At 36.2% G+C, this 24,680-nt stretch overlaps 1 protein-coding gene across 19 annotated transcripts in view; it reads left to right on the plus strand.

Moving 5' to 3' along the window:
• The window catches only part of DOCK9 (dedicator of cytokinesis 9), a 136,795-nt gene that overhangs the window by 44,126 nt on the left and 67,989 nt on the right, over positions 1 to 24,680 (plus strand). For all 19 annotated transcript variants that reach the window (XM_069802411.1, XM_069802429.1, XM_069802417.1 and 16 more), the window contains exons 3-13: positions 4,794 to 4,883; positions 6,542 to 6,624; positions 7,736 to 7,805; positions 11,831 to 11,926; positions 12,548 to 12,682; positions 16,378 to 16,552; positions 17,907 to 17,974; positions 21,885 to 21,959; positions 22,059 to 22,199; positions 22,563 to 22,763; positions 22,893 to 23,015. In XM_069802411.1, the coding sequence (XP_069658512.1) occupies positions 4,794 to 4,883; positions 6,542 to 6,624; positions 7,736 to 7,805; positions 11,831 to 11,926; positions 12,548 to 12,682; positions 16,378 to 16,552; positions 17,907 to 17,974; positions 21,885 to 21,959; positions 22,059 to 22,199; positions 22,563 to 22,763; positions 22,893 to 23,015 (1,257 nt within the window). The remainder of the gene's footprint in view (positions 1 to 4,793; positions 4,884 to 6,541; positions 6,625 to 7,735; positions 7,806 to 11,830; positions 11,927 to 12,547; positions 12,683 to 16,377; positions 16,553 to 17,906; positions 17,975 to 21,884; positions 21,960 to 22,058; positions 22,200 to 22,562; positions 22,764 to 22,892; positions 23,016 to 24,680) is intronic.

Raw genomic sequence — 24,680 nt, forward strand, 5'->3', positions numbered from 1 at the left:
TGTTATTTTCTGCCGCTTCACCTCCTCAGGGGGAGGGCTCATCACACTCTTCCCCTGCTCCAACGTGGGGTCCCACCCATGGGAGACAGTCCTCCACGAACTTTCTCCAACGTGGGCCATTCCCACGGGCTGCAGTTCTTCACGAACTGCTCCAGCGTGGGTCCTTTCCATGGTGTGCAGTCCTTCAGGCACAGACTGCTCCAGCGTGGGTCCCCCACGGGGTCACAAGTCCTGCCAGAAAACCTGCTCCGTGGGCTCCTCTCTCCACAGATCCGCAGGTCCTGCCAGGAACCTGCTCCAGCGCAGGGTTCCCACGGGGTCACAGCCTCCTTCAGGAACCCACCTGCTCCGGCGTGGGGTCCTCCACGGGCTGCAGGTGGAGATCTGCCCCACCATGGACCTCCCTGGACTGCAGGGGGACAGCCTGCCTCACCAGGGTCTTCACCACGGGCTGCAGGGGAATCTTCGCTCCGGTGCCTGGAGCACCTCCTCCCCCTCCTTCTGCACTGACCTTGGTGTCCGCAGGCTTGTTTCTCTTACATGTTCTCACTCCTCTCTCCCGTGGCTGTTTTCCGTGTCCCAACTTTTTTTCCTTCTTAAAAATGTTATCACAGAGGCGTTACCACTATCACTGTTTGGCTCGGCCTTGGCCGGCAGTGGGTCCATCTTAGAGCCGGCTGGTATAGGCTCGCTCTCTCTCGAACACAGGGGAAGCTTCCAGCAGCTTCTTACAGGAGCCACCCCTGTAACCCCCCCCCCCGCTACCAAAACCTTGCCACATAAAACCAATACAGTAGCATCATCTAAAGTAAGGATGGCCTGGGTATGTGACTGCTGAACTGTTACCCTGTGCTTTTCCCCCCATTTTTGCTGCATTTTGCTCAGTCCCTATTTTACCAGTAAGATACAGGAGTTTATTAATAACCTCCATTAGTTATATATATTTTATATATATATGTATATATAAACAAAACCACTTGTACACTGTTGTGGCTTTTTTACTAAATTCCTTTCCCAATATTTTGAATACTCAACTGCTAGTAACCATAATTTCAAGCATCCTAAAGGGATGTGGAGGGCAAAGTGGTTTGGGGGAAAAATTTTACTAGCTCATATTCAACAGCCAACACTGGAAAGAGCTTATGAAGAGGAAAAAATAGTTTTTAAAACAGGCATTTGTAGTGAGTATGTGGTGTCAGCAATATTTTGTACTTTCTCTGTTCACTGTAGCTGCTGAAGCTTGTATAGAATAAGAGTGCTGTCACTAGGTGGACATTGTCAAATTTACAGAGCAGGAAGAGAACCTTATCAGATGACGGAAACTGCTTGAACACCTCCAAAGTGGAGAGAAAGATATAAAACAACCATGTTAAAAACACGGGAGGGAGAAAGGCAAAAGCTAAGGAATAACAAACCAAAATGGACATGTCTGAAGACAGGTCAAATGGATTTGAGGAATGTTGTGTGTTGGCTGGCTTCTGTCTCTCACCTACATCTACTGTAGTCCTTTCCTCTAAAATCTGCATGTGGACCTGTTGTTCAGTGTAGAATTGCTGAGGAAGATACCTTCCTACACTACACAAAACACTGGAAATTTAAGATCTGCCATTATTTTTTGCTGTAGAAATGTAGGTGTTGGGACATTATTTCCCCAAATGAAGTGAATAATTTTGAGTTGTGTGTGATTTGGTTTGGGATTTTTTTTTTTTTAATTTTATGAAGTATTTTGTATATGAAAAATTTACATATGCTTATTTTTCATTTTGATAGAACTAAAGACTGATTTTGTTGATTCAAACTTTGCAGCATTGCCTTTCGTATAAACTGTGACCTGGAAAAAGGCCCACCATAGCTACACATTTAAGCATTTATTTTAAATACTTAAGTATGCATTGTGCTAAGACACCCCACTGCAAAATACTTGGCTGACTTTTGGCAGCTCTTTAGTGCCACCTACAAGCATGTTTGTCTTAAGAAGAACCCTGGCATCTTGCTATTACTTTGCCCTAAAGCATGGGGAAGGGGGACTAAGATGACTCAGAAAATTGCATGCCAGGCTTTAACATCAGTAAAATATATATTTTATTTTTTTTTTTAACTTCAGAAACAGAGCCATTTGCTAAAACTGTCAAGAACATGAAAACACCTTCTAGCCTGAGATAAGTAAAATGGGATATCTAACTTCAAATTGGTTATACGTGCCCAAATCCTAAATAATGCTAAGTCTCACTAGCAAGCACAACCTTGTGGCAGAAAGAGTTTGGAAATCTTAAATTATATCTGTTGCGGTGTGCACTGATTGCGAACAGATTCACTATCTGTATTCCATCAGGTTTTGAGTAGCAAGTACTCCTTGGCTGTGAGACTTGGTGAAATGTCCTTTCTGCTGTGGCCTTCTCTGAAACCTCAGCACATAGCGCTACTATCCTAAATCCCTGGGACTCACTCAGAAAGTAGTATCAGTACCAGAGTCTCTTAATTGTGTGCCTCAGTAGTGCATGTGAAACCTGGCTAGTGTTAAAAGTGATCTTCCTTAGTTTGACAGCACAGTAATTGAAAGGTGGTTTTTTTTTTTTACCTTCTTTGAGAGCATGAGGCAAATGGTCTGTAGGTCCTGATGCTGCCATAAATCAAATGGTAACTCAAACCCAGAGACTTGAAACATTTCACTTCTATGGAACAGTTCAACCAATGTAGATGTGATGAAAGTTTGTAGAGAAGACAATCCTTTCTTCCTAATTTTTCTTTTGGAATATAACATATATGTATGTGCATGGTTGCATTTTAAAATACTGTTGTGCTGTTGCTTTAGTAATTATTTTTAGGAATTTGCTCTAAATCAAAATATCTCAGTCATTGCATTTCTTGGCTCTCTGATCAACTACTGCAGCTGATGAATAAGCTGAGAAAGAGGCAGTGTGCATTAAGGCAATTACTAATATGGACAAAATCCACAATTCAAATTCTTCTGTTTTGTCACTGATCTTGCTACAGTACTAAGATAAAAATCTTTTTATGTGTGAAAGACTAGAAAAAACCCTTACTATTGTATTCATAATTGTGTAGCAGCAGAAGTTCTAGAATTATGTACCACTAGTTCAATTTTATCGAGTTCCACTATAGCGGTAGGACTTGATTCATGAGTTTGTGGCTTTCCCATGAAAAGTGCCTGGAAAGATGCCACCCTAGTCTCTAGGGTTTTTTAAAACTAACAATAATTTTTTAAAAAGCATAGTCTACCTGTATGCTTATAGAAAATATATTACATATATTATTTATTTACCATATAAACTATAAATAATGTCCTATCACATATCAGACTATTTCAGGCTGAGAAGAGGATCCAGACATTCTGGCTTTTAACTCTTATAAGGTAGCTTAATAATCTTAATTATCTTTCTTCCTGTAGCTTGTGAAAACAAATACTTTAAACTCAGTATGGTTTGAAACAAGGAATATGTTTCTAGAATTCAGAAAACTTCTATTCTTAAATGCTGCTTGCATATGAATGAGTACCTTTTTGCAGGTTGGCGGTGTTGTGGTTTTTTTTTTTTAAACTGTGTATTGCAAGACTTATTGGTCCCATGAAATATTTTTGGGTTTGTGGTTTTTGCTTTTAATACCTCCCCACCGTTTCTACTGAAGCAGTTAGCATTGTCACTTTTCAGCAGAGGTCTAGACTAGATGAATGATTTGACCATGAGTATGGGATAATTTTTTTTTTCTTTAAATCTTTACTGTACTTGAATATTCTAACTTCAAATACCCCCCCACCCTCCCCCAGACAATGGGGTGAGGCTTTGGTAATGACAGAAATAATCACCTTATGGATCAAACTCAACAGAAACATGTTAAGATAATGTACTTGTGCACCCTTTCTTTTTTTACCATTAATATGTGTAGTTTTTTCTGTTCACATTTTTCTCTGATCCTTCCTGGTGCTGCAATATGCAGAGTATAGCAAACACGTGAGGGATCACAACCCCCCTCAAGGTCCAGGCTATCCAGACTCTCTTATCTATCTCTGATGACCTAAGCTGTGAGATTCCTTTCCACATGGCGCAAAATAATTTCTATTGCTTTGTAGTTATTTTCATCTGTGGTCCAGAAGATTTTGTAAAGTTTTCATCTTTTACGCTTACAAATTTAAAGTACCCTAAGGCTTACTTTAGCGCTGGTCTGAGAAGCAGAATTTCATGGTCACAGAGAGATTCCCTGCTCTCTGGCAGCATTTCTATGCCTCTCTGAACTCTGGCATAGGATAGGAATAAGTTCTGACTTTATAGGCTGAAGTGTATACTTCAGTGATCCAGGCCTTCCTTCTAAACCTTCAGTTTAATAGTGCAAGTCTCATTTTTTGCCAGCTGAGATCTGCAGTTGAACTACTCTTCTTATTTTGGTGTGGGTTTGTTACTTTTCTTGAGTAATAGATTTTATATGTAGTAATAACACTACCTTAATATCTGTCTTCAGATTATCGGAGTTCCATTGTCAGGGTGGAATTATTTTTACCAGAATTTTCTTGCCCATGTTAACAAAATAGAGGAAAACACTTTTCTATGGCATCTATTTCTTACTGATTCCAATCTTGCCCTTGCTGTGAAAGAAGGAACACATTGCTAATCTTTGAATGAAAGCAAATTCTCATTAATTGGCTATTCTGAAACAGCTTATTCACACAATGTTTTCTGCTGAGCTTCTGTCTTAGTTACAGTGATATAACTGGGTGTTCCCATAATGTGTCATCTTTCCTTTAATTGGAAGTTTCATTAATTGTTTTTGTTGTTTATCAGACAGCATTATTGAAGCGGCAGAGTCGATACGTTCATTCAACAGTTCCTGAAAATGCAGAGAAGGAAGCTCAAAGCTTGTTTGTAACTGAGGTAATATTGGAATTGTGTGTGGGTGTGTGTATTAACAATATTATACCTGAATTGTTTTTCTTCTGCTTCATTTACCATTTAAAAAACAGGGAAAAAAGTCCTGAAAAAAAATTTTAAATATTTATTGCCATTTACTTGTCAATGATTTCAAGGGGAAATTTCCAGGAAAACCTAGTATTTTTTCCATTGGTGGCTGGAAAAGAAGGATTACAGGATAGCTTTGAATTATTTTGTTTGTGTAATTGGCTTTTGCAGATTCTTCTCCCCCACCTTCTCTACACTTTTGGCTTTCCCAGATGAACATGGGTGATTTCCATACATAATATTGGGAGCAATAGTAAATCTGGAATGAATCATTGTGACTTGTTTTTCCCGATCAAGTGTTTCACACGAGTTGTTCTTAGTTTGTTCATAATAATCTTGTACAGTTTGCTGGAACAGAGGTATTCATAACTTTAACACTTGTAGAGGCCAAAATGCATTATGACTGCTCAGTTTCTATATTATATGTAGAAGAAACATCCTCCAACTTAAAAACTGCTTGCTTACATTGGCATTCCCTTGGTTCTGACTGTGATGTTGCGTTTCATTTAGTGTCTTGTTGAAGCCTTTTAGGAATGAAAGGTTTAAAATTTTTGTCGTCTTTATATTATCTAGTGGTTTTCTACTGATATACTTCAAGCTGATATTTTAACATCTGAAACAAGTAAATGTCTGTTGTAATTCCAACAAAACTGAAGGAGCTCCAAATAGCTGAATCTTCGTCAAACCTCGAAGTATTTTCTCCACAGTGATACATACCCTTAATACCTAACCTAAACAGCTCTAAGATAAATTTGAAGAAGGTAGACAAGGAGGGAGGAGTGTTATAGGTAGTTCATGAAGTTTAATGAGTTTCTGCAGAAACAATTGCTTGGCAAGTATTAACTTTGTATTTTGAAATACAAAGAAAATATTTTTGAATTATTAGATGCTATGTTTGTATACATGTAAGTCTATTCGTTTAACATATGAAATTTTGTACCATATGGTTTCTGGCAACAGATTTTGTCAGTTTTATATTACTTTGGTTAAAGCCAAGATAAATCAGTACTTTTATGTTGTAGCAATATGGGTGGAGTAAAAGAGTGTTTCCTATGATCTAGTCCAGAGCTTAATGACATAATTGCTTTTCAACAGCTGGAAGCATGTAGTTTAAATTTAAATATTAATTTGATTGCACAAGAAGTAAGAGGAAAAGATGTTTTTAGTTCATCTGTATCTGTACGTGTGAAATTGAATATTCTGTTTTAATAATGCATCTGTATTTTAATGCTGGGTTTTCTAAAAGCTCAGTCACGTTTTCAGCTGTAGAGAAATGCTGCTTTAACTTTTCAGACAACTGAAGATGGTTAATCCAGATGCTGAGTGTGTTCATCATTTTCTGATAGATGTCTAGCAGATGATAACATCCTATTGAAACATTACTCGTTGCAAAAAGCTGTATTGCACTAGACTGTATTGCAAAAGAAGGGAAGGTATGGAATTTTCAGAGATGGACATGTAACCATAGTAGTTCATAAACAGCCATATCTTAAGAGGGTTTTTTGTCTGTGTGTCTAGGGAATGCTGTTAATCCTCTTCCAATTAATATTGATATTTGGTTTTCATTAAAACAGTGCATCAAAACCTACAATTCAGACTGGCATGTGGTTAACTATAGATATGAAGATTACTCAGGAGAGTTTCGACAGCTTCCAAAGTAAGTATGTTATCTAGTGGTCTAATAAAGATACTGAATTTGTGAAGGAACTCTAACTGTATTTAATATTAATGTATTTACTACAGAAATTTATTAATACATGTAGTATGTAACTTGAAATTTGCTATATCAGTGTTTAATAGTCAGACGTGGTAAGGATTTCTTGGATGGCATTTATATTGATGAACTTGAAGGCGTAAAATCTTGTTAAACCATTTTCTGGAAAGATACCAGAATAGCACTGCCTTATGAATAGGCAGGTCAAAACAAGAAATTGTATCATTGACAATGTGAATGTAAGCATTGTAACTAAAACAGGCTAATGTTTAGATTAAACTAAAATGGAGATATCCTGTTTTTGTAGCTTCAAAGGCAGGTTTTGGAACTCTCTTCAGTAGCTTAGGGAATAGAACCTAACAGAGATGGTTAGAGCAAGTGTTTGAACTAGTGCAGACTTTCACAGGATGATTCAAAGCAAAAGCCCAATCCACATCTATTACAGCCTTTCTAAACCATCTGCTAGAGAAATCTTTTCCAACTTTTTCAAAATTTTGTAGGGATTGTGTAGAGATTAGACCCTTAACTTCAAATATCTGAGAGTGGCCGAATACTCTGAATCCCACAACTGTAGAAGATCTATGTCTTCCCTACCTACTCTCCTGCATCTTTCAGTTATGAAATAGCTTGCTTTCCCTGCAGACTCACAGGTTTTGTAAAAGTCAATACCTGGCTTTTACTTGCCCTGAATAGAAACCACGCTAGTCAATACAAATTTAAATAAAGGCATGGTCCTAAAAGGAGCCAATGGTTACAGGTATGAATTCTTGCTCCTAAGATATTATGAGTGCAGTGAATTAGAAGGCATTTGGTTCTCTCCAGGTACACACATAAGGACAGTGACAAGCAGAACAAAAGAAACACTGTGGCCAGATGTGCAAATTAGGAAAATTGCTTGCTAAGAAATACATTTCATGAAAAATACATGCTTTTACTCAGTTATTCTTGTGCTTTTTCCTCCTGAGTTAGGAAAATAACATCTTTATTTTTGCAGCTATAAAATATGTAACTAATCACAAAATTTCTAGTATTTTAGAAGCTTTTTCTTTCATAGTAAAGGGACAAAATCGGAGAAGCTTCCAGTTCATTTATATGAAGTGGATGAAGAAGCAGATAAAGATGAGGTGAGATAATAGTAATTCCTTACTTCCTATTGCTTTCAGTAAATAATGTTGGCTAAGGAGAGGTTACAAATTGGATTAAGTGTTGATGTCAGTAAATGAAAACAGAGATTAGCTTGAACAGCCTGATTGGAAAAAAAATGTAGTTATTTTACATATCTCCTTTCAAATAGCCTTGTACTCCTGAGATCTGTGATGTGAGTAGAACAAGTTTTGACAGATGGTGAAATTGAAGTTTTAATACTTGGTGACGTATAATCCTTCAGCTTTCATAAAATCTGTCTTGTCTTACACTGTTTCTGTATAGACGGGCATAGAAAGAGAAATATTTCATGCAGCTTAATCATGAAGTCGAGTAAAATCATAGGTGAATCTGTTCCAGTATGACACTATACACACTGAAGCATGCATGACAGTGTAGCATACAATGTGACTTAAAATTAGTTTGCCACAAATTTCAGTATAGGATAAGACCTGGAGATCCATCATGGAAACAACAGGTAAAAATATTGACTAAAACTCTAAGGTATTTCCTTTTTTTCATTGGCTTGGGGAAACCCGAGATAGCTATAGCCTCAAGCAGTCTTCAACTATGTTTCAAACGTCAAAGACTTTTTTTCAATAACTGCTTCTGTTATTTGTGTGATTTATTTAATTTTTACCACACCCTGTTTCAAAACATAGTGTTTAAATGCCAGTTTTCTTTTCTTACGAGTACTTGAACTCTTTCATCACAGAAAAGAATTAATATTTTTCTTTGTGGTTTTTACCTTTTGACAATTACTTTGCTTCCAAATTCCTTGTATTCAGAACTGCTGCATATGAAGTAAAAGTAGTTTTTCACAAGCTTTCCTGGATTAAATGTGAAAAAAATAGTCCAGGGAGTGCATCTCAGTAGGTAGATTCTGAACAGAGAGTCTCAGGGTGCTGGTTCTCCAGTGCTGCTATTAATCTGCACTGTGATATTTGTCCAAATATCATTTCATGCATCTGTATCCAAATCTTCCTACTTGTAAGATGGGAATAATTATGTTTTCTATTATATGGATGTTAAAAAGACTTGGCATTATTTACTGTGATAATATTTCTGACAACAGAAGCAAGTTAAAAGTGAAAAAAATTAAATGGAGATATAATTGACTGTGATTGTTACTAGGAAAAATACTTGCAGCTAGAGTTAGTTAAACACTGAAAAAATATAGCTTGCCTATTAGCAGGTGGTATGTTTTCTACTAGGAAGTGGAAGGGGGGGAGGACTCCCTGTTTCGTTCTGCCCAGCTTCCTGTTACAGCAGGCAGGAATGTCATATCTCTTTCAGAGTTAGAATCACTGGAGAAGAGGTCTGTTACTCTTTGTTGAGGAACTTAAAATATAAACACAAGAAAAAAGCATGGTAGGACGAAAAGGGAGCTTAATGGGGATAGGGTTGGGAGACCATAAATTCTTTCCTCAAGGGAAGAACTAATGCAAGATTTTTTTCTTTCAAACATTAGCATCTTTGCATGCCAAAAAACCATATATGCAAGTCTTAGATTAAAAGTTATTTGGTGGTCTTTTTGTTTTGCTTATGTTTTTGTTTTTAGGAACGCTGATTTATTAAGAGATTGATAGAAAACAAAAAGCTGCAAGTGATTAAAAATTGGAGAAAAAAAACAGATAAAGATTAGTTTAATCTTGCACTGTTAGAAAGGAGAGAATTGCCTTTTCAAAACTAATTTGGGCTCTCAGGCCATCAGGTTGGTGTTTGTAAATGGAATTTTTAAATCAGCCTGGGGTATGGGATCAAGATAAGGAATTGTTTTTGTTGAAACAGTTGCTGTTGAAGTAAATTTTGGAGCTGAGTTTGTGGGAAAGATCATTAAAAAAAGTGAAGCACAGTGTGCAGCAGTAATAATAAAAGTGAGGAAATTAACATACCGGTTGGAAACAGGAAGTATGTTTTCAGTGTAAAAGTTGTGTGTTAAAGACTGGGTTCTGGGTTCCTTTGTATTAACAGGTGGTGGGCTGGAAAGATTCAGTAGCTTTTTGGCTCTGTAAGCAGGAATTCCACCTGACAGAAAGAAATGGTGTAACTAGAGGCCCAAATGACAGTTTTATTGTTAGGAAACATGCAGTTCAACACAGTTGGGGAACAGCACACCTCAGACTTTGAATTGGAAAAAGAATCTTAATTGAGCTAAATCTTAATTTTTGTTAACACAGGTAATGAAGGAATTCATGTCATGTCAGGTGATCCTATGTATGGTTTGTGAAATTACAGAAAAGCATTGGTGGTTTTGTGCCAAGTTTTGACAGTAACTCATCTACTCGTCATCTTACGCTTGTAAAGGTGGTTTTAAACCATCCTTTCCTAGGGAATAACTCCCACCAGTGGAGGTGGAGAATCATAGTTGGAAACCCAGTGTTTTAAATTGTTGTCTCTGTATCTTGATTGTTGTTCAAGAAAAATTGTTCTCTAGGTAATAGAACGGGGTGGGAGCTAATGACTTGAAAATACGAAAGAAGTAGACTGTATTGCTTGGACAGTGAGACTCATTGGGGCTTATGAAAATCATGCTTACTGGGCCTAACCTCCATTGTATCAAGCTGACTAGAATTTTTAAAGGAACAGATTGATGCATCTTTTGCCTTCTGTTTGCAGGTTTTTGAAGTTCACATGTGCATATGCATGTGAATGTGCAAACTAGACAGACAAAATAGGCTAGAAATAAATTAACTACTAACTTTTTACAGAATGTTCCTTGATTTAGTTCCAGAAACGAATTCATATTATTCCTAAATTTGGGGTTGATGTTCAGGTGTTGAACTAATGACTCTGTGCCCCATATGTAATCACTTCTTGTTGCATGTTCTCTTAATAGCTGAGAAAAGGAATTAGAGTAGTTGAGGCCCTTGAGGAAGTTTCATGGTTTTGTTTTCGACTGGCTACTCAGCTAATTTTGAATGTTTGGATAATAAATTATCGGGAGTATTTCTCTTCTAGATGGTTGAAAATCTTCCTACATGTCTAATTCATTAACGTTTTTGTTGTGTCAAAATGGGTTGCATCAACTGGAAACCATGGTAAAGTCAGCTAGGTACTGCTCTGAAAGATTGCTTGAACTGGTGATTTAATATTTATTCTGTGGCAATTGTAAATCTGTCATTTTGATAGTAGAGTACTGCTTTTTGGTAGTTGTTAACATCCTGTGGGTTTTGATGTAGTTACTAAGTTCCATCAGCTGGCAGATGGAAGTGGTATACAGGCAGTGGGTGTGATCCACGATGCGTGCATTGGATCTGCGGTTTGTGAACTTGCCATTACTCCCAAGTTTGGTCTTGTTCTCTTCAGAAAACTTTGATTCTGATCTGTAAAAGGGCAGATCCAATTCAAGAATTCAAGACTTAGTTCTCTGTAAATTCTTAAGTAATGTCTTTGAAGTAATACATATAAAGCAAACTGGTTTGAGAAATCTTGATTGAAGTTTTGGATAAGCATGAGTTTACATTGTTCTTTTTGGTAATAGAAATTTGGTAAAAATTCTTGCACTGGAAGATTAGAATATATGAAAAAGCTTACAAAATAAATGTAAGTAAATGTTTTGAGTTTTCCTTCTTTCCCTTATTTCAGTGGGATTCATCCTGACTAATATTTAGCTATCTAGAAGTTGGATCATCCTGCTGGCCATAGAGAAAGCATACATAAGTGGTGAGGTTGCCTATCAAAAGTTAGATGAGGTCAATCTCATCCCTGGTCTTTAAGTAAGATAATTGCAATTAGAAAGCTCTAGAATTTCAGCAGGGACTCAGTACATTATTATCATTACATTATGAGCATAGCTATAGGTAACTATAATTATTTCTGCCTGTTCTCCAGTTAATTCTGTATTTGATAGCAAATGGATTTTTTTAAAATACAGATAACTTTTGTCAAATTATGAGCATAGCATCTTTTAAAAATGACTTCTGAAATTTTCGATAAATACAACAGTTTCAGACTGTGATGCAAAACTTTACCTTCGCCCCCATCTCTCTTTCTTCATCTCCAGGATGCAGCATCTCTTGGGTCTCAGAAGGGTGGAATAACAAAACAAGGATGGCTGTACAAAGGCAACATGAATAGTGCAATCAGTGTGACAATGAGAGTAAGTTTAAGAATGTCTTACACGTGGTGAAAACTGAACACCAATATTAAATATCACTATGCCTTAAAGAAGTCAATTTGTATGTGGTTTACTTCTAAAAAAAATAATAAAATAATGTGGGATGAAAGAGGGAAGCTTGTATGTAATGTATAGCTGTGCAATCTTAATTTCCTTTTATTCTACTTAAATCAGAAAAAATGCATTACAAATCCAGTATGTGGGAGAAGTCCAGTGTTTTAAATAATTTTCTTAACTGGACCCTGGCGTGTTATTAGTAGAAAAGGGACTATATAATATGAGGTTTTATTTGTATTGCCTCTTTATTTAGAAACAAACTTAAGTTATTTTTACGGTTATCAAAATAAATCTCTATTACATAGAATCAGTTTTAAATACCTTTCAATGGGGCAAAAATACTTTCAAATAGTACGGTACAATCTTGCTGCAAGTTTTTAAGTTAAACTTTTTTTTAATTAATGATTTCTGTTTTATTTTCTGAGGATACTGATTAGTTTATTTGTCTATAACCTACTGTGTAAATAGCACTTAGAGGTTTTGTAATATGAAGCTGCTTAATACTAGTGTTGCAATTGGTTTTCTTTCTTCCTTTCTCTTCACTAGTCATTTAAAAGAAGATTTTTCCACTTAATCCAACTTGGTGATGGATCCTATAATCTCAATTTCTACAAAGATGAAAAAATATCAAAAGAACCTAAAGGATCAATATTTCTAGATTCATGCATGGGAGTGGTTCAGGTAATTATAATTATTTCTGCCTGTTCTCCAGTTAATTCTGTATTTGATAGCAAATGGATTTTTTTAAAATACAGATAACTTTTGTCAGATGTAGACAAGAATCCATTATGCAGAGGAACAATTAGACATGCTGCATCTTGCAAAAACAGTGAACGAGATTTTAAAGGGCAGGAGACTGAATTTTAAAAATCTTTCTGAAAAGAACATAAATTAATAATTGATATCAAGTACTTATCAAAAATATTAAACTAAATTTTAAGGCAAGCACACAAAAAAACCCAACCTTAAATCATGGCAAAGTAATGACAGCATAAAATTAAAGTTCATTTCAGTTACATTTTGTGCTTACATGAGCTGTAAAATGTCTCGCATAGCTTCTTGTGTGGGATTTTTGTTGTGGGAATTGTATTAAATTCAGTCACCCTTCCAGATGCTTTCATTTGACCTTTATAATGTTACTTTTATGTGCTTTTCTTTATTTTAAAAAGTTAAGGGCTTTGGTAAAATGTTTGTCAGTAGCAAGTGCCAAAGAAAAGATTTCTTTTTTTCCTTGTGATTCTGTTATGTATTTACAGTACAGCATGTAACTGTTTTGTTAGGCACAGCATACCTGGAAAAAACTCTTGGGTTTTAGGGTTTTGTTAACTTGGATAGAAACAGGCAAAGTTTAATAAAAATTTATTTCTTAAATCTTTTTTTTTTTTTTTTTTTTTTTTTTAGTATAAAGTTGTTTGAAGATTTATGCAGAGAGATACAACAGCCTTACAGAGGCTTATTTTTTTCCAGATATTGTAATAATGTTTTTGGATACACATTTAATAGATACTTTGCATGGAAAGTCTTATAACTATAATAAACTTAATCATATTGCAAGTTCTATATACAGATTTACAGAAATTGTTTTGCCTTCAGGGTGCAATTCTGGCTGACTCCACTGAAATGAGTTCAGTTTGTGTTTTTAAAACAAACCAACAAACAAAGTGGTTCCTAAACACAGTTGTAGTCTTTGTCTTGCGCTTAAAAGGTACCTTTCCTTCTGTTCCTCAGCTTCCTCTGCTTTGATTGCCGCTCTCTCTGATAATACGTATTCTCCATCTTCAGGGCTGTTTCTGGCCCCTCTTGTTTCCCACGTAAGCAATGTTTCCCACTTAGGTTTCTCATTCTCAGCCTGTGGCTCTGGTACAGACTGTTGAGGGCACTACAATATTAGCTTACATCATCAGAAAACATTGAGATTTTCAGAAGTTACAAATGAAAGCAAGGCACTGCAGCAAAGATAAGTGCTAAGTCCTGCAGCTGGAGAGAACAACCCCAGGTACCGGTATGTGCAGGACAGGCCACCCAGCTGGAAAGCAGCTGACAGAAAAGGACCTCGGAGTCCTGGTGGACACCAAGTTGAACACGAGCCAGCAGCATGCCCCTGCTGCAAAGAAGGCCAATGGTATCCTCGGCTGCATTAGAGGGAGTGTTGTCAGCAGGTTGAGGGAGATCCTTCCCCTCTGAGCAGCTGAAGAGTACTGCTGAGGCCATGCCTGGAGTCCTGTGTCCTGTTCTGGGCTCCCCAGTAAAAGAGAGACATGGGCGTACTGGAGACCAGGGAAGGACTATGGAGATGATGAAGGGATGGAGGTTGAAGCATATCTCCTATGAGAAGAGGCTGAGGGAGCTAGGACTGTTCAGCCTGGAGAAGAGAAGGCTTAGGGGGATCTCATCAGTGTATATAAATACCTGCAGGGAGGGTGCAAAGGACAGAGCCAGGCTTTTTTCAGGGGTGCCCAGTGACAGGACCAGAGGCAATGGGCACAAACTGAAACACGGGAGGTTCCCTCTGAACATCAGGAAACACTTTGTCACTGTGAGGGTGACTGAGCACCGGCACAGGCTGCCCAAGGAGGTTGTGGGGTCTCCATCCTTGGAGATGTTCAAAAGCCGTCTGGACATGGTTCTGGGCCAACAGGCTGTAGGTGGCCTTGCTTGAGCAAGGGGGTTGGACTAGATGACCTCCAGAGGCCCCTTCCAACATCTAACCATTCTGTGATTCTGTATTTTCCTTTTTTTTTTTTATTTTTATCCTGAAAATCCCCTTTTTTCTAAATCATCTTTTCATGAAGTACTGTTCCATAGTTTCTGTTCCATCAGTTCAAGTAAACTGAAATTTCCTCAGACTTTGTCAGAAGGTTTTTGTTTGTTTGGGGTTTTTGGGGGGGGGGGGGGGGGTGTTTGTTTTTTTTTAATTACTGTTCCTTTGTTCTACTGCAAGTAAGGTTTTGGGCTGACACAGTAGTCTTTAAGTAAAACTGTACTTCAGATGCTTAAAGTTTATGGTTGGCTTGTGTCTTGAATGCTATACTGTATTCTACAGTACCATCAGTGTTCATCTTGGCATCTGGATGTTCAGAACTGCATGTAGAAATTTGAGACTAGTTATGTATCAACATCAGGTACAAACCCAAAATCAGTTAATGCTCACTTCTGTGAAGCCAAGAAGTCATTCAATGGCTAGAATAAAGGGGTTAGGAAATAGCTATTTTCTTCACTTGAATTGTTGGTGAGGGGCAAGTTAATGAGATTTTCAACTATAAAATATTATACATAATGGCCCTTTTCCAGATGTGTGATTTTATTATTTTGTATCCTGATTTTATTATTTTGTACTATATCCTCTCTGGCTGATCTTATTTTATTCATTGTTTTACTGTTACTTATTATTCGTGTTGTATTAGCATCTGGAAACTGTGGAAGTTAAAGGTTACTGTTAAGATTTTTCTTTACTTCAGTACTGATTTTAATTGGTAAGACTACCTTAGGTCTGGAGTCCATACATTTGTTCATCCTCCTCAACAGAAACTCATCTTTGGTAGAAAGCTGACTGTTTTGCCAACCAGTAGTTAGTCTGTTAATTGAAAATTAATTGAAAACCAAATGTTTAGTAATAAACTAAATGTACTAACTAAAATGTAATTTGGCATTTAATGTAACTTCAAACAAACAAAAAATCCCTTAACCATTAAGTCTTATTGTTTATTTTAATGTTTATCTAATGAATTATCAATTTTTTTAAATTAAATTGATGATAATGTAGAATTTTCATTTAAGACTTGTGAATTCATTCATGGGAAAGTGAGTTAAGCTACGTAGCATTTAAAACCTTGATTTAAATTGTGCAAAAAAGATGACAGTAATGGTTGAGAAACAGAAGAGGAATTGACTCCCAACTTCATGTATATTTAAAAGACTAGCAATATCAGGGCATTCGGGGTTGAGGTTGGTTATGATTTAACCTCCGGTGTAAAATCCCAACATGCAAATGATTCCCACTCAAATATTAATAGAGTTTTATGCCTTTTTTTTTTTTTGTTATTAATAGATCTTAGTTAGCTTCACTTCTAGATGATCTGAGTACATGAAGGCTTGATTTTTGAAAACTGAATTTTTATTTTTTTTTTTTTAAATTATAACAAGCAGAATGATGAGGGGAAACTAAAAAATGGGCTGTTACTTTTCATACTTTCACTTGTTGCAGTGGTACAAATAACTTGAAAGGCTCAAATGTCAGAGAGGAAAAAGTGTAATTATAATATATTTGTTCAAAATATCAAATGTATGCTTTTGTTAAAAGATCTGAAATACATATAACTTTGATTGTGAGTAGACAGTATGTAAAGATATTATAAAGATCTTTTATTTTCTTATAGAACAATAAGGTCAGACGTTTTGCATTTGAGCTCAAGATGCAAGACAAGAGTAGTTACCTTTTAGCTGCAGATAGTGAACTTGAAATGGAAGAATGGATAAACACTCTGAACAAAATCCTTCAGCTTAACTTTGAGGCTGCAATGCAAGAGAGAAGAAATGGAGAGTCTCACGAAGGTAAGCAGGGTTTGTAGCAATGCTAATACAGTTATGTGACAACGTCTGCATAATGCATTTGGAAAGAAAGGCTTTACTGTGGCTAAATTTTTTTGTTTTCTTTGGTTATAAAAATTATAGGCCCTTTCACTGTCTGTTTGAACTGATGAGAATTTTGGCCTTTTGGCATTAAAATAGCACTGTTCTGCATTGATTCCAATTGAGTTAAGTCCAAAATAGAATAATGAGATGGATCAGAAGTCTAGAAAAATAGAACCCACAATGAAAAATCAGGACCAAGGCAGTTTAAGGAAAAGAAAAACTTAAGAGGGACTTGTTCTGAAATATGTAAAATGCTGCTGAAAATGGAATAATCTGTTCTGTGGTCACTGTAGGTAGAATAAGAAATTGTGGTTGCAGTGAGGGACTTAAATTTAGATGTAACTCCCTTGACCTCAAATATTTCCCACAAGTACTGAAATAGATTGCTTGGGTGTCGAATCTTTTCTGTTGGTCCCCTTTAAGAATAGGTAAGGCAGATATCCCTAAGGAATGTGATGTAGTTATAGTTGGTAGTTTGGTGACAAGAGGAGAGTCTAGATGCATTTTTCCCCCTTGAGAGTGGATGGGGAGGGCAACTGGTATGAGACCAAGTGTATGCATATCCAGAAGAACCTGGAAGAGATTATAGAAGGTTGTTCTGCTTACAGGTAGCACAATATACCAAAAAGGATCATTAGAGTTTAAAATGAGACATCATGGTCTTTGGTGAAGATTGCTGGAATTTAACATGATGTTTGTAACAAAAGCAAATTGGAAAAAGAGAAGCCTGTAGCTCTGTGAAAGACGTTTTAGTCAGTGGTCCCCAATTGACCTTAGAACTGTAAGATGCTTATAGCTAACTGAATGGTTGCTTTGTAAATCCAGTAACTGTTGGAGAGTAGAGCTGGGAACCTAATGAACAGAGTGAATGTGTTTTGAAATCAAGTCACAGTGCATAGTGGAAAGACTAATGTAAATTTGTGCATTGAGTATCCCCTTTCCCCATACAGATATCAAAATTAATATTAAAGCTATTTTCTAGGTAAGATTAGAAATAACTGCTACTTTACCTATATACGTAACTGGTTACATTCTCCAAGAAGTCACTGCATTGAAATGAAATTATGGAGTCATCCACAATCTGTTTATATTAACAATTGTCATTTTTGAGGGGGTAGGAGTTAAAAAAAACAGAACAAACTAACAACAAACAAAAACAAAAACCAAAAAAAACCCAGAAATATTTTTGCTACAGAGTCTTGTGAGTAGTTTGGTTTTTTGTTTGTTTGGGGTTTTTAAATTTATTTTTTTAAATGTGATTTTATAATTTCAGATGATGAACAAAGCAAAATGGAAAGCTCATCAAGTAGTTTTGATAACTACTATCCTGAAATTGCCAAGGTAATACATATTGTAAATGCCAACTCAGGATATAAAGTAATAAACATAAGTTAGCCATGTGAACTTTCAGTAAAGGTGAGGTACTGGCTTCTAGCTTCCAGTCAGTTTGTGGTGCTTTGAAAGCTTAGAAGCTCTTTCATGAATAGATGTGGTTATTGAGCTGCTTCATATTCTGCTTTTGGAAGCAAACTAGCTACTGTCTTAAAGTTGCTTATATAAATCTTGACATGCTGTTTAAAAGCAACATGTTTTATTATTTTATTAGTTTATTGTATTTTGCATATTTTCTATTGTTCTATTGCATGCAGGTAAGTGCTAAAGTATTTCTATAGAAATCTAGTTACACTGAAGTTTTATTTCTATAGTTAGGAGTTTAGAGGAGCTTAATAGCAGTGATGATGTGAATGTATTTTAAGGTGCTTGTTTGTAACAAGTTGGCAAGTTCAGGGGTACTTCCTGTATTGCCATAGTTCTTGCTTTTCAATTTTGTTTTTACAGAGGTGTGGTAGAAATAGAAAAAGAATAAAATAAAATAGAAATAAATAGAAAATAACAGTAACTCTTCCTCAGCCCATTTGGAGACTTTATTTCAGTTAAATCGGTGACTTATGTGTTGCAATAAGTTTTGTGAGTTCTCCAAGGGAGAAATTTTTGTTAAATCACCTAAGGCCTGCAGCTGGTGACCTTTTTCTATTGAAGCTGCAGAATCCAAACTCCTTCCTGTGACTTCCTTACTCTTTCTTCTGTGTGGTACAGCCTGCATTCTTGAAACTTTTTCTGCTTGACCATGCTCTGGAATGCTCTCCCCTTCTTTTCTGAGGATCTGTCTGACCTAGTAACTACTCCTGAAGGGAGTGCAGCTTATAAACTGGGAACAAGCAGTAAAACAAATTCTATCTATTACAATAGCTAACATATCAAAAGATCCTGTCAGAATACCTTAACAGGCTTTTAGCATCTAAATTGGTTGGCTGACTTAATTCTTTCTGTTTCTGCTTTGTAATCAAGTTAGCAGAAGTACACAGAAAGCTATTATGTGATAATCTCACTCCAGCTATGGCTGTATTTGGAAATTAATTTGGATTGTGGTGCATACAATTGAGTTTTCTTTGGAAGACCCGTAAGTGTCAAACAGCAGACTTACAGGAGGCTATGGAAATTTATTTCAGAAACAAATATAAAATTAGATGCTCTTATTGTATGGAAGATTTTTCTTTCTTTATAGTCAGAGTTATTGGAATGCTTAGGTTCCATACGACTTCCAGAGTAGACTTTTATTCAGGGCTGCAGCACCTCCATATAGTTTTAGTACTAAAAATGCTGCTTCCTGTTTCCGTAACCTTCTGATTGGAAGCATGCAGCTCTTTAAGCCTAGGTATTTTTCTAGTGTGTTATTTTTCTCAGCTCTTTAAGCACTGGCTTTTTTTATTCCATGGTTATAACCCATTTAAATTTCTGTTTCCTTCAAAATAAGGTTTTTAGTTTTCCCATTCTAGTTCATCTTTACTAAATACTACTTTTCAAAATAATTTGCTCTAATGTGTTTTTCTAACCTTTTTTCCCTGAGAAGTACAGGGAAAAATCTGCCCATTTGCATTAGTACACTGTTTGTGCCTTAACTTGATTACTTTATATAAATGCTGTTTATTTTGAGGATTTTTTCATCCTCTAGTCCTTCTTGCATTGTCTTTTCAGCTGTTATTTGGGTTTGGCTTTGGTTCTTTTTTCCCCAGTGGAAGACTTACAAGGCATTGAGCCTTCTTTTAGAAGAGTTTATAGTTGCTCCATTATTTTTGTTGGTTCGAGGAGCAGATTTTCACAATAGCTGACCTAATATCCTTATGAGGAAAGAGAAATTCCTTCAGGGGTGATTGTAGAGCACCTGACAATAAGGCAAACCCCAGACTTCCTAGGAAAGATTTAACCCTTGTGAGTACATCTCCAAGCCTTCATTTTTCTATCAACAGCTGTTAGTTTATGTTACAAAGTAAGTAAGATGGTATTGTGCACTTCAGTGCACAGATGTGTACATATACATCTCTGTCTGTCCTGCATACTTTATGTTCCTTTTACCTGTAACTTAGGTAACAAGAGTGAATGTAGGGGGTTTGTTTTGGTTTGGTTTTTGTTTTTTAAGCTTCAGAGAAAACAAATTAGACCTCTACCTTAAAAATAACTATGTGACTGTCATGATCAGAGTGCCCAAATACCTCCTTAAGCATTATGGGTCACAGTATTCCTTGAGGTAGGAAAACATTGTCCCTGTTGTACAGATGAGGAAATGGAATTAGAGAGTCACTGCTGTGCCGTAGACTGGGTCAATGACTACGTACACATTCAGTTCCTGACTTCTGACCCACTGCCCCTGATCCGTCATTCAGAAATGCATATTTTTATCTTGTCTCAACTTTAGTGCACAAAACACCAAAAAATCTAAAACTATTCAAGATGCTTTAGCTGAAAGTTTCCATCTTGCTGCTATGACTAGATCATCTTCCTCTTCAGTTCTTGCCACTGACTTTTCCCTTTCCAAACAGACAGGCAACTTTCTTGCCATCTTTACACTTCTTCACAGTTTAGTCCTGTATTTCTCAATCATACCGGCTGTTGAGCAAGCAAAGTCTGCCAATACTCTACTGATATCGAGTGTCTGGGTTGTGTCTTTCACAGCAACTCTTGTCTTGTCTCCTCTGTGTCTTGAAGATAATGAAGGAAAGTAAATTATATCCATTAGAGCACCTATACTCAAAATCACACCTCAGAAGTTCCTCTTCTGTAATGCATCCTTTATTCAAATTCTTTTCTTTATTAGTATTATCAACCTAAAATAGGATTTTGAGATCTTAGAGCTGATGGTTTTTTTGGGTTTTTTTTTCTTTTTCTTGAGATGTAGTAGAAGGTTCTTCAACCTCCAGCAAAGCAGATGTAGACAGTAGATCACTTGCAGCTGGTGGTCAGTGATGAGCATTTTGGGTTGGTAACTTCTTTTAACCTGTACAGGCTGATCCAAAAATATACACCTGTCTGTAACGTAATACTTGGTATCCCTGTTTAGCCAGCTACTACTTTGGGAATGGCAACTCTCCTACGTGGGTAATTTTGGCACATGCATATGTCCATTTTTCATGTCCTCTGACTTTAAAAATCATAGAATACTCTTTAAATAATACCTTTTTTGGAAAAGTAGACTATGTATACCATCAGTTTTCACATTCTATTTTGTTCCACTTTACTTTTGGTTTACTGTTAGTAGGTAGGTATCCACAAATCCCAGGCAGGATCAGTATACAGTATATTCTGCAAAGTAACTTTTAAGTGTGAAGGTTTTATCTTTTGGAAATTTTGGGGGTTTTTCTATCTACCCATAGGAAAACCACTTCCTTGGCAGTAGAGCTCAAGAAAAGAAAAAAAAGGGGGGGGGGAACCCCACCTCCAGAAAGCCAAGAAACAAGAACATGAGCTCTGATGGTGTTTCTTAATTTAGGTAACCTGTTGTTGCCTGAGCAATCTTATGGTCTCGGGATAGCTCTGAACTTTAACCTACATCCATGCCTTTTTTTTTTTTTTTTTTTTTTTTTTTAAATAAAATAGTGTTATGAAAGTTATTTAATTGTTTAAGGAGGCTACACTGGAGTACACTTCACATGAGCTTGAAGGTTACATGTTGCTGATGTACATTTTTGTGTTTTGAGGCCTGGAAAAGCCTTTAGAGGAGAGTAGCCTTCTCTCACTTTTTACTTGGACATGATGGAGCAATTTGAACTAAGGAGTTGCAAAGCTCAGTTAGGTAGAGAAGAGTGCATGAATTAAAAACATGTAAAGCTCTGAACATCACAGAAAAAGGAATGAAATTGAAAACCACTTTAATTTAATAGTGTCATACTAAGACTTTTTTTCTTATTTTGAACAGAGTACCAGAGAAGCAGAAATCAAATTGAAAAGTGAAAGCAGAGTTAAACTTTTTGCCTTGGATCCAGATGCACAGGTTAGACTTTTTTATGAGGAAGCATGTTATTTTTCTTTTATGTTGAACCTTTTGAGATGAGAAACAACTAACCTTAATTTTTCTTTTCTCTTTTTAAAGAAACTTGACTTTTCTGGTATTGAACCAGAAGTGAAGCCATTTGAAGAGAAATTTGGAAAAAAAATTCTTGTGAAGTGTAATGATTTATCTTTTAATTTGCAAAGCTGTGTCGCGGAAAATGAAGAAGGACCAACGACAAATGTAAATAATTCATCTAATTTTTTTCTGTTAATCTTGTAATGAATGTCTTAATATTTTGTTGGCACTATTCTTAATGGCAGGAATTCCTTGCTGTGATTGAGAAACTTATATTTTGGGGTTTTTTTCTACTCCTTTAAATCAAAATCGGAGCCTAAATCCTACAAAAAGTAACTTTGTTTCTAATCTTTTTGTTGTGTTGTAGAAAGTGGAATTTTTCTTTTCCTGTCTTTTACGCTTTATCAGTAATATCTAGAGTGATGTCTGTGTGTGTTTATAAAAATGTAACTCATCTTCCTTTCATACACATCGTTACAGTAATATAGATGCCAGCAATGATACTTGATTCTTTTTTTAAATGTCTAGGTAGAACCTTTCTTTGTCACATTATCACTATTTGATGTTAAAAACAACCGGAAGATTTCAGCAGACTTCCATGTTGATTTGAACCATACCTCAGTAAGGCACATGATACCCAATGCATCTCAACAAATGACAAGTGGCAGTGGTGATAGCTTACACAGAATTCAAGACATTCATGAAACTGTGTTACAATATCCAAAGCAGGTAAGAACTAGTAACCTAAAGAATTAGTAGGATTTTGGATACAAGTAGGGAGTGTTCCTACATGCTTTCTATTATGTGCTGTAAAACATATGTGCATTTTCCTTTAATAATCTCCTGTTTTATTTCTAGGGAATATTCTCAGTCACATGTCCTCATACTGACATTTTCCTCGTGGCTAGAATAGAAAAAGTATTACAGGGAAGTATTACACATTGTGCTGAACCATATATGAAAAGTTCAGATTCTTCAAAGGTATGTTATCTTCTTCTGTGGCATGGAAAAATCCTGAGGCAAGACAGGTTGATTTCAAATTAAGAAATTATCAATCAAAATCTTAGTTCTTTTATAGGAAATTCAGATAACTGGATTATTTGATTTAGTAAGTTGTAGTTATTACTAGTAGCTTATTAATTGAAACGTTAAAGTCTAACATTATTGGGAAACATTTATTTAGCTTTTTATAATCATGACACAATCTGTAATTTTTATAATGGCTATAAATAAACTGATTTGGCAAAAGAGTATTAGACTTCAATGTGAAAGTTGAGTTCAAAATTATTGAACAATGAAATATTAAATATAGGTCAGAAATTAACTGTATGTCTCTCTTAGTTAATGCATCTTATTTACTGTATCATTGTTGTTGACTTTTCCTTTGTCTTGCTTTTTGGTGACCATAGTTTACTGTAACTTTATCTGCACTCTTGCTGTTTTTTTCTTCAGAACATTGAGATCATTAAGCCTCTGTTTTTCTGTATAAAATGCTTTGCAGATTTGATAGAACTCCAAATCACTTCTGGAAATAAACCACTGAAACAAGATCTTAAGTTTGCGGGAGTCTAGGATGACATAATGTTTTAAAGTTTTCTGAAACATATCTACAAGAAGCTTTGCCAGTTGCTGTTTCATGTTTGTCGCTGAAGAAATAGAGTTTTAATTTTATTCATTTACAGTTGTGCTTGAATGATTAGACCAGGATACTAGGACAAAAGATTTTTTTGTAAGCAATGTCAGCTACTGTTGATATTCTGTTTTTTGGCTAGTGAAAGGGAAGAAGGGAGGGTTAACTTTCAGTCTCTGCAGAGGAACAGTGTTCTTTCCTGCTGATTTAATGCTGGCTAAGCTACATGTTAAAAAACTGTATTTTTCACTTGGTCTTAATATAGATCAGACTACTGATTTGCTTTTCCAGGAATACTTGAGATATTTTTTTCAGCTATCATTGGCAAACAGCAGCTTTGTATTTTAGGAGTCTGGTTTCAAAGTGTATGCTGACTGTTACTGAGTTAAAACAAACCTGAACTGAGTAACTGATTTTGCTGGTCTTGGGCCGGAGCCACATGGGAAGGTTAAGTAAGCCCAAGTGTTCCCAAATTTGATGCCAAGTGGTAGACTTGGGTTGCCCTGTGCTGCAGGAGTAGCCAGTAGGAACATTCATGGTTCTATTAACTTATGCTGTGCATTTCTGGTATTCATTTGCTTATAATTTTATACAGTTGAACACTTAGTTTGATTTTTTTTCTGTTCTTGTTCTCTGGGATTATGCTGAAACAAAACAGAACAGTACCAGCTATATAGGCCTCCATGTGTGTCAGTGCAATGAGCAAGTTCTAGTTCCTGCAGAATTACTACCCTGGACAGGAAAAAGGGAAAATGGAAGCAGCAAATTCTACAGCCAAGAGATCACTTTTTCTCCCCTTAAAACATTGAATGCAGTGAATTAATGATGATACTTATCAAGGTTCAATGATTCTGAGTGCAGTTTCCCCATTTTTTTTTACACACTAAGAGAAACAGCTCTTCATATTGTCAGCAGCATAGATCAGGGATAATATTCAGGCAGGTTTACTCTGGGTTTTTTGCCTCTGGCAAAGAATTTTGCTCTGTGTAGGCACAGAGGAGAAGCTGGTTTCTCGA

This window comes from Haliaeetus albicilla, chromosome 15 (assembly GCF_947461875.1).
Source record: "Haliaeetus albicilla chromosome 15, bHalAlb1.1, whole genome shotgun sequence".
Lineage (NCBI taxonomy): Eukaryota > Metazoa > Chordata > Aves > Accipitriformes > Accipitridae > Haliaeetus > Haliaeetus albicilla.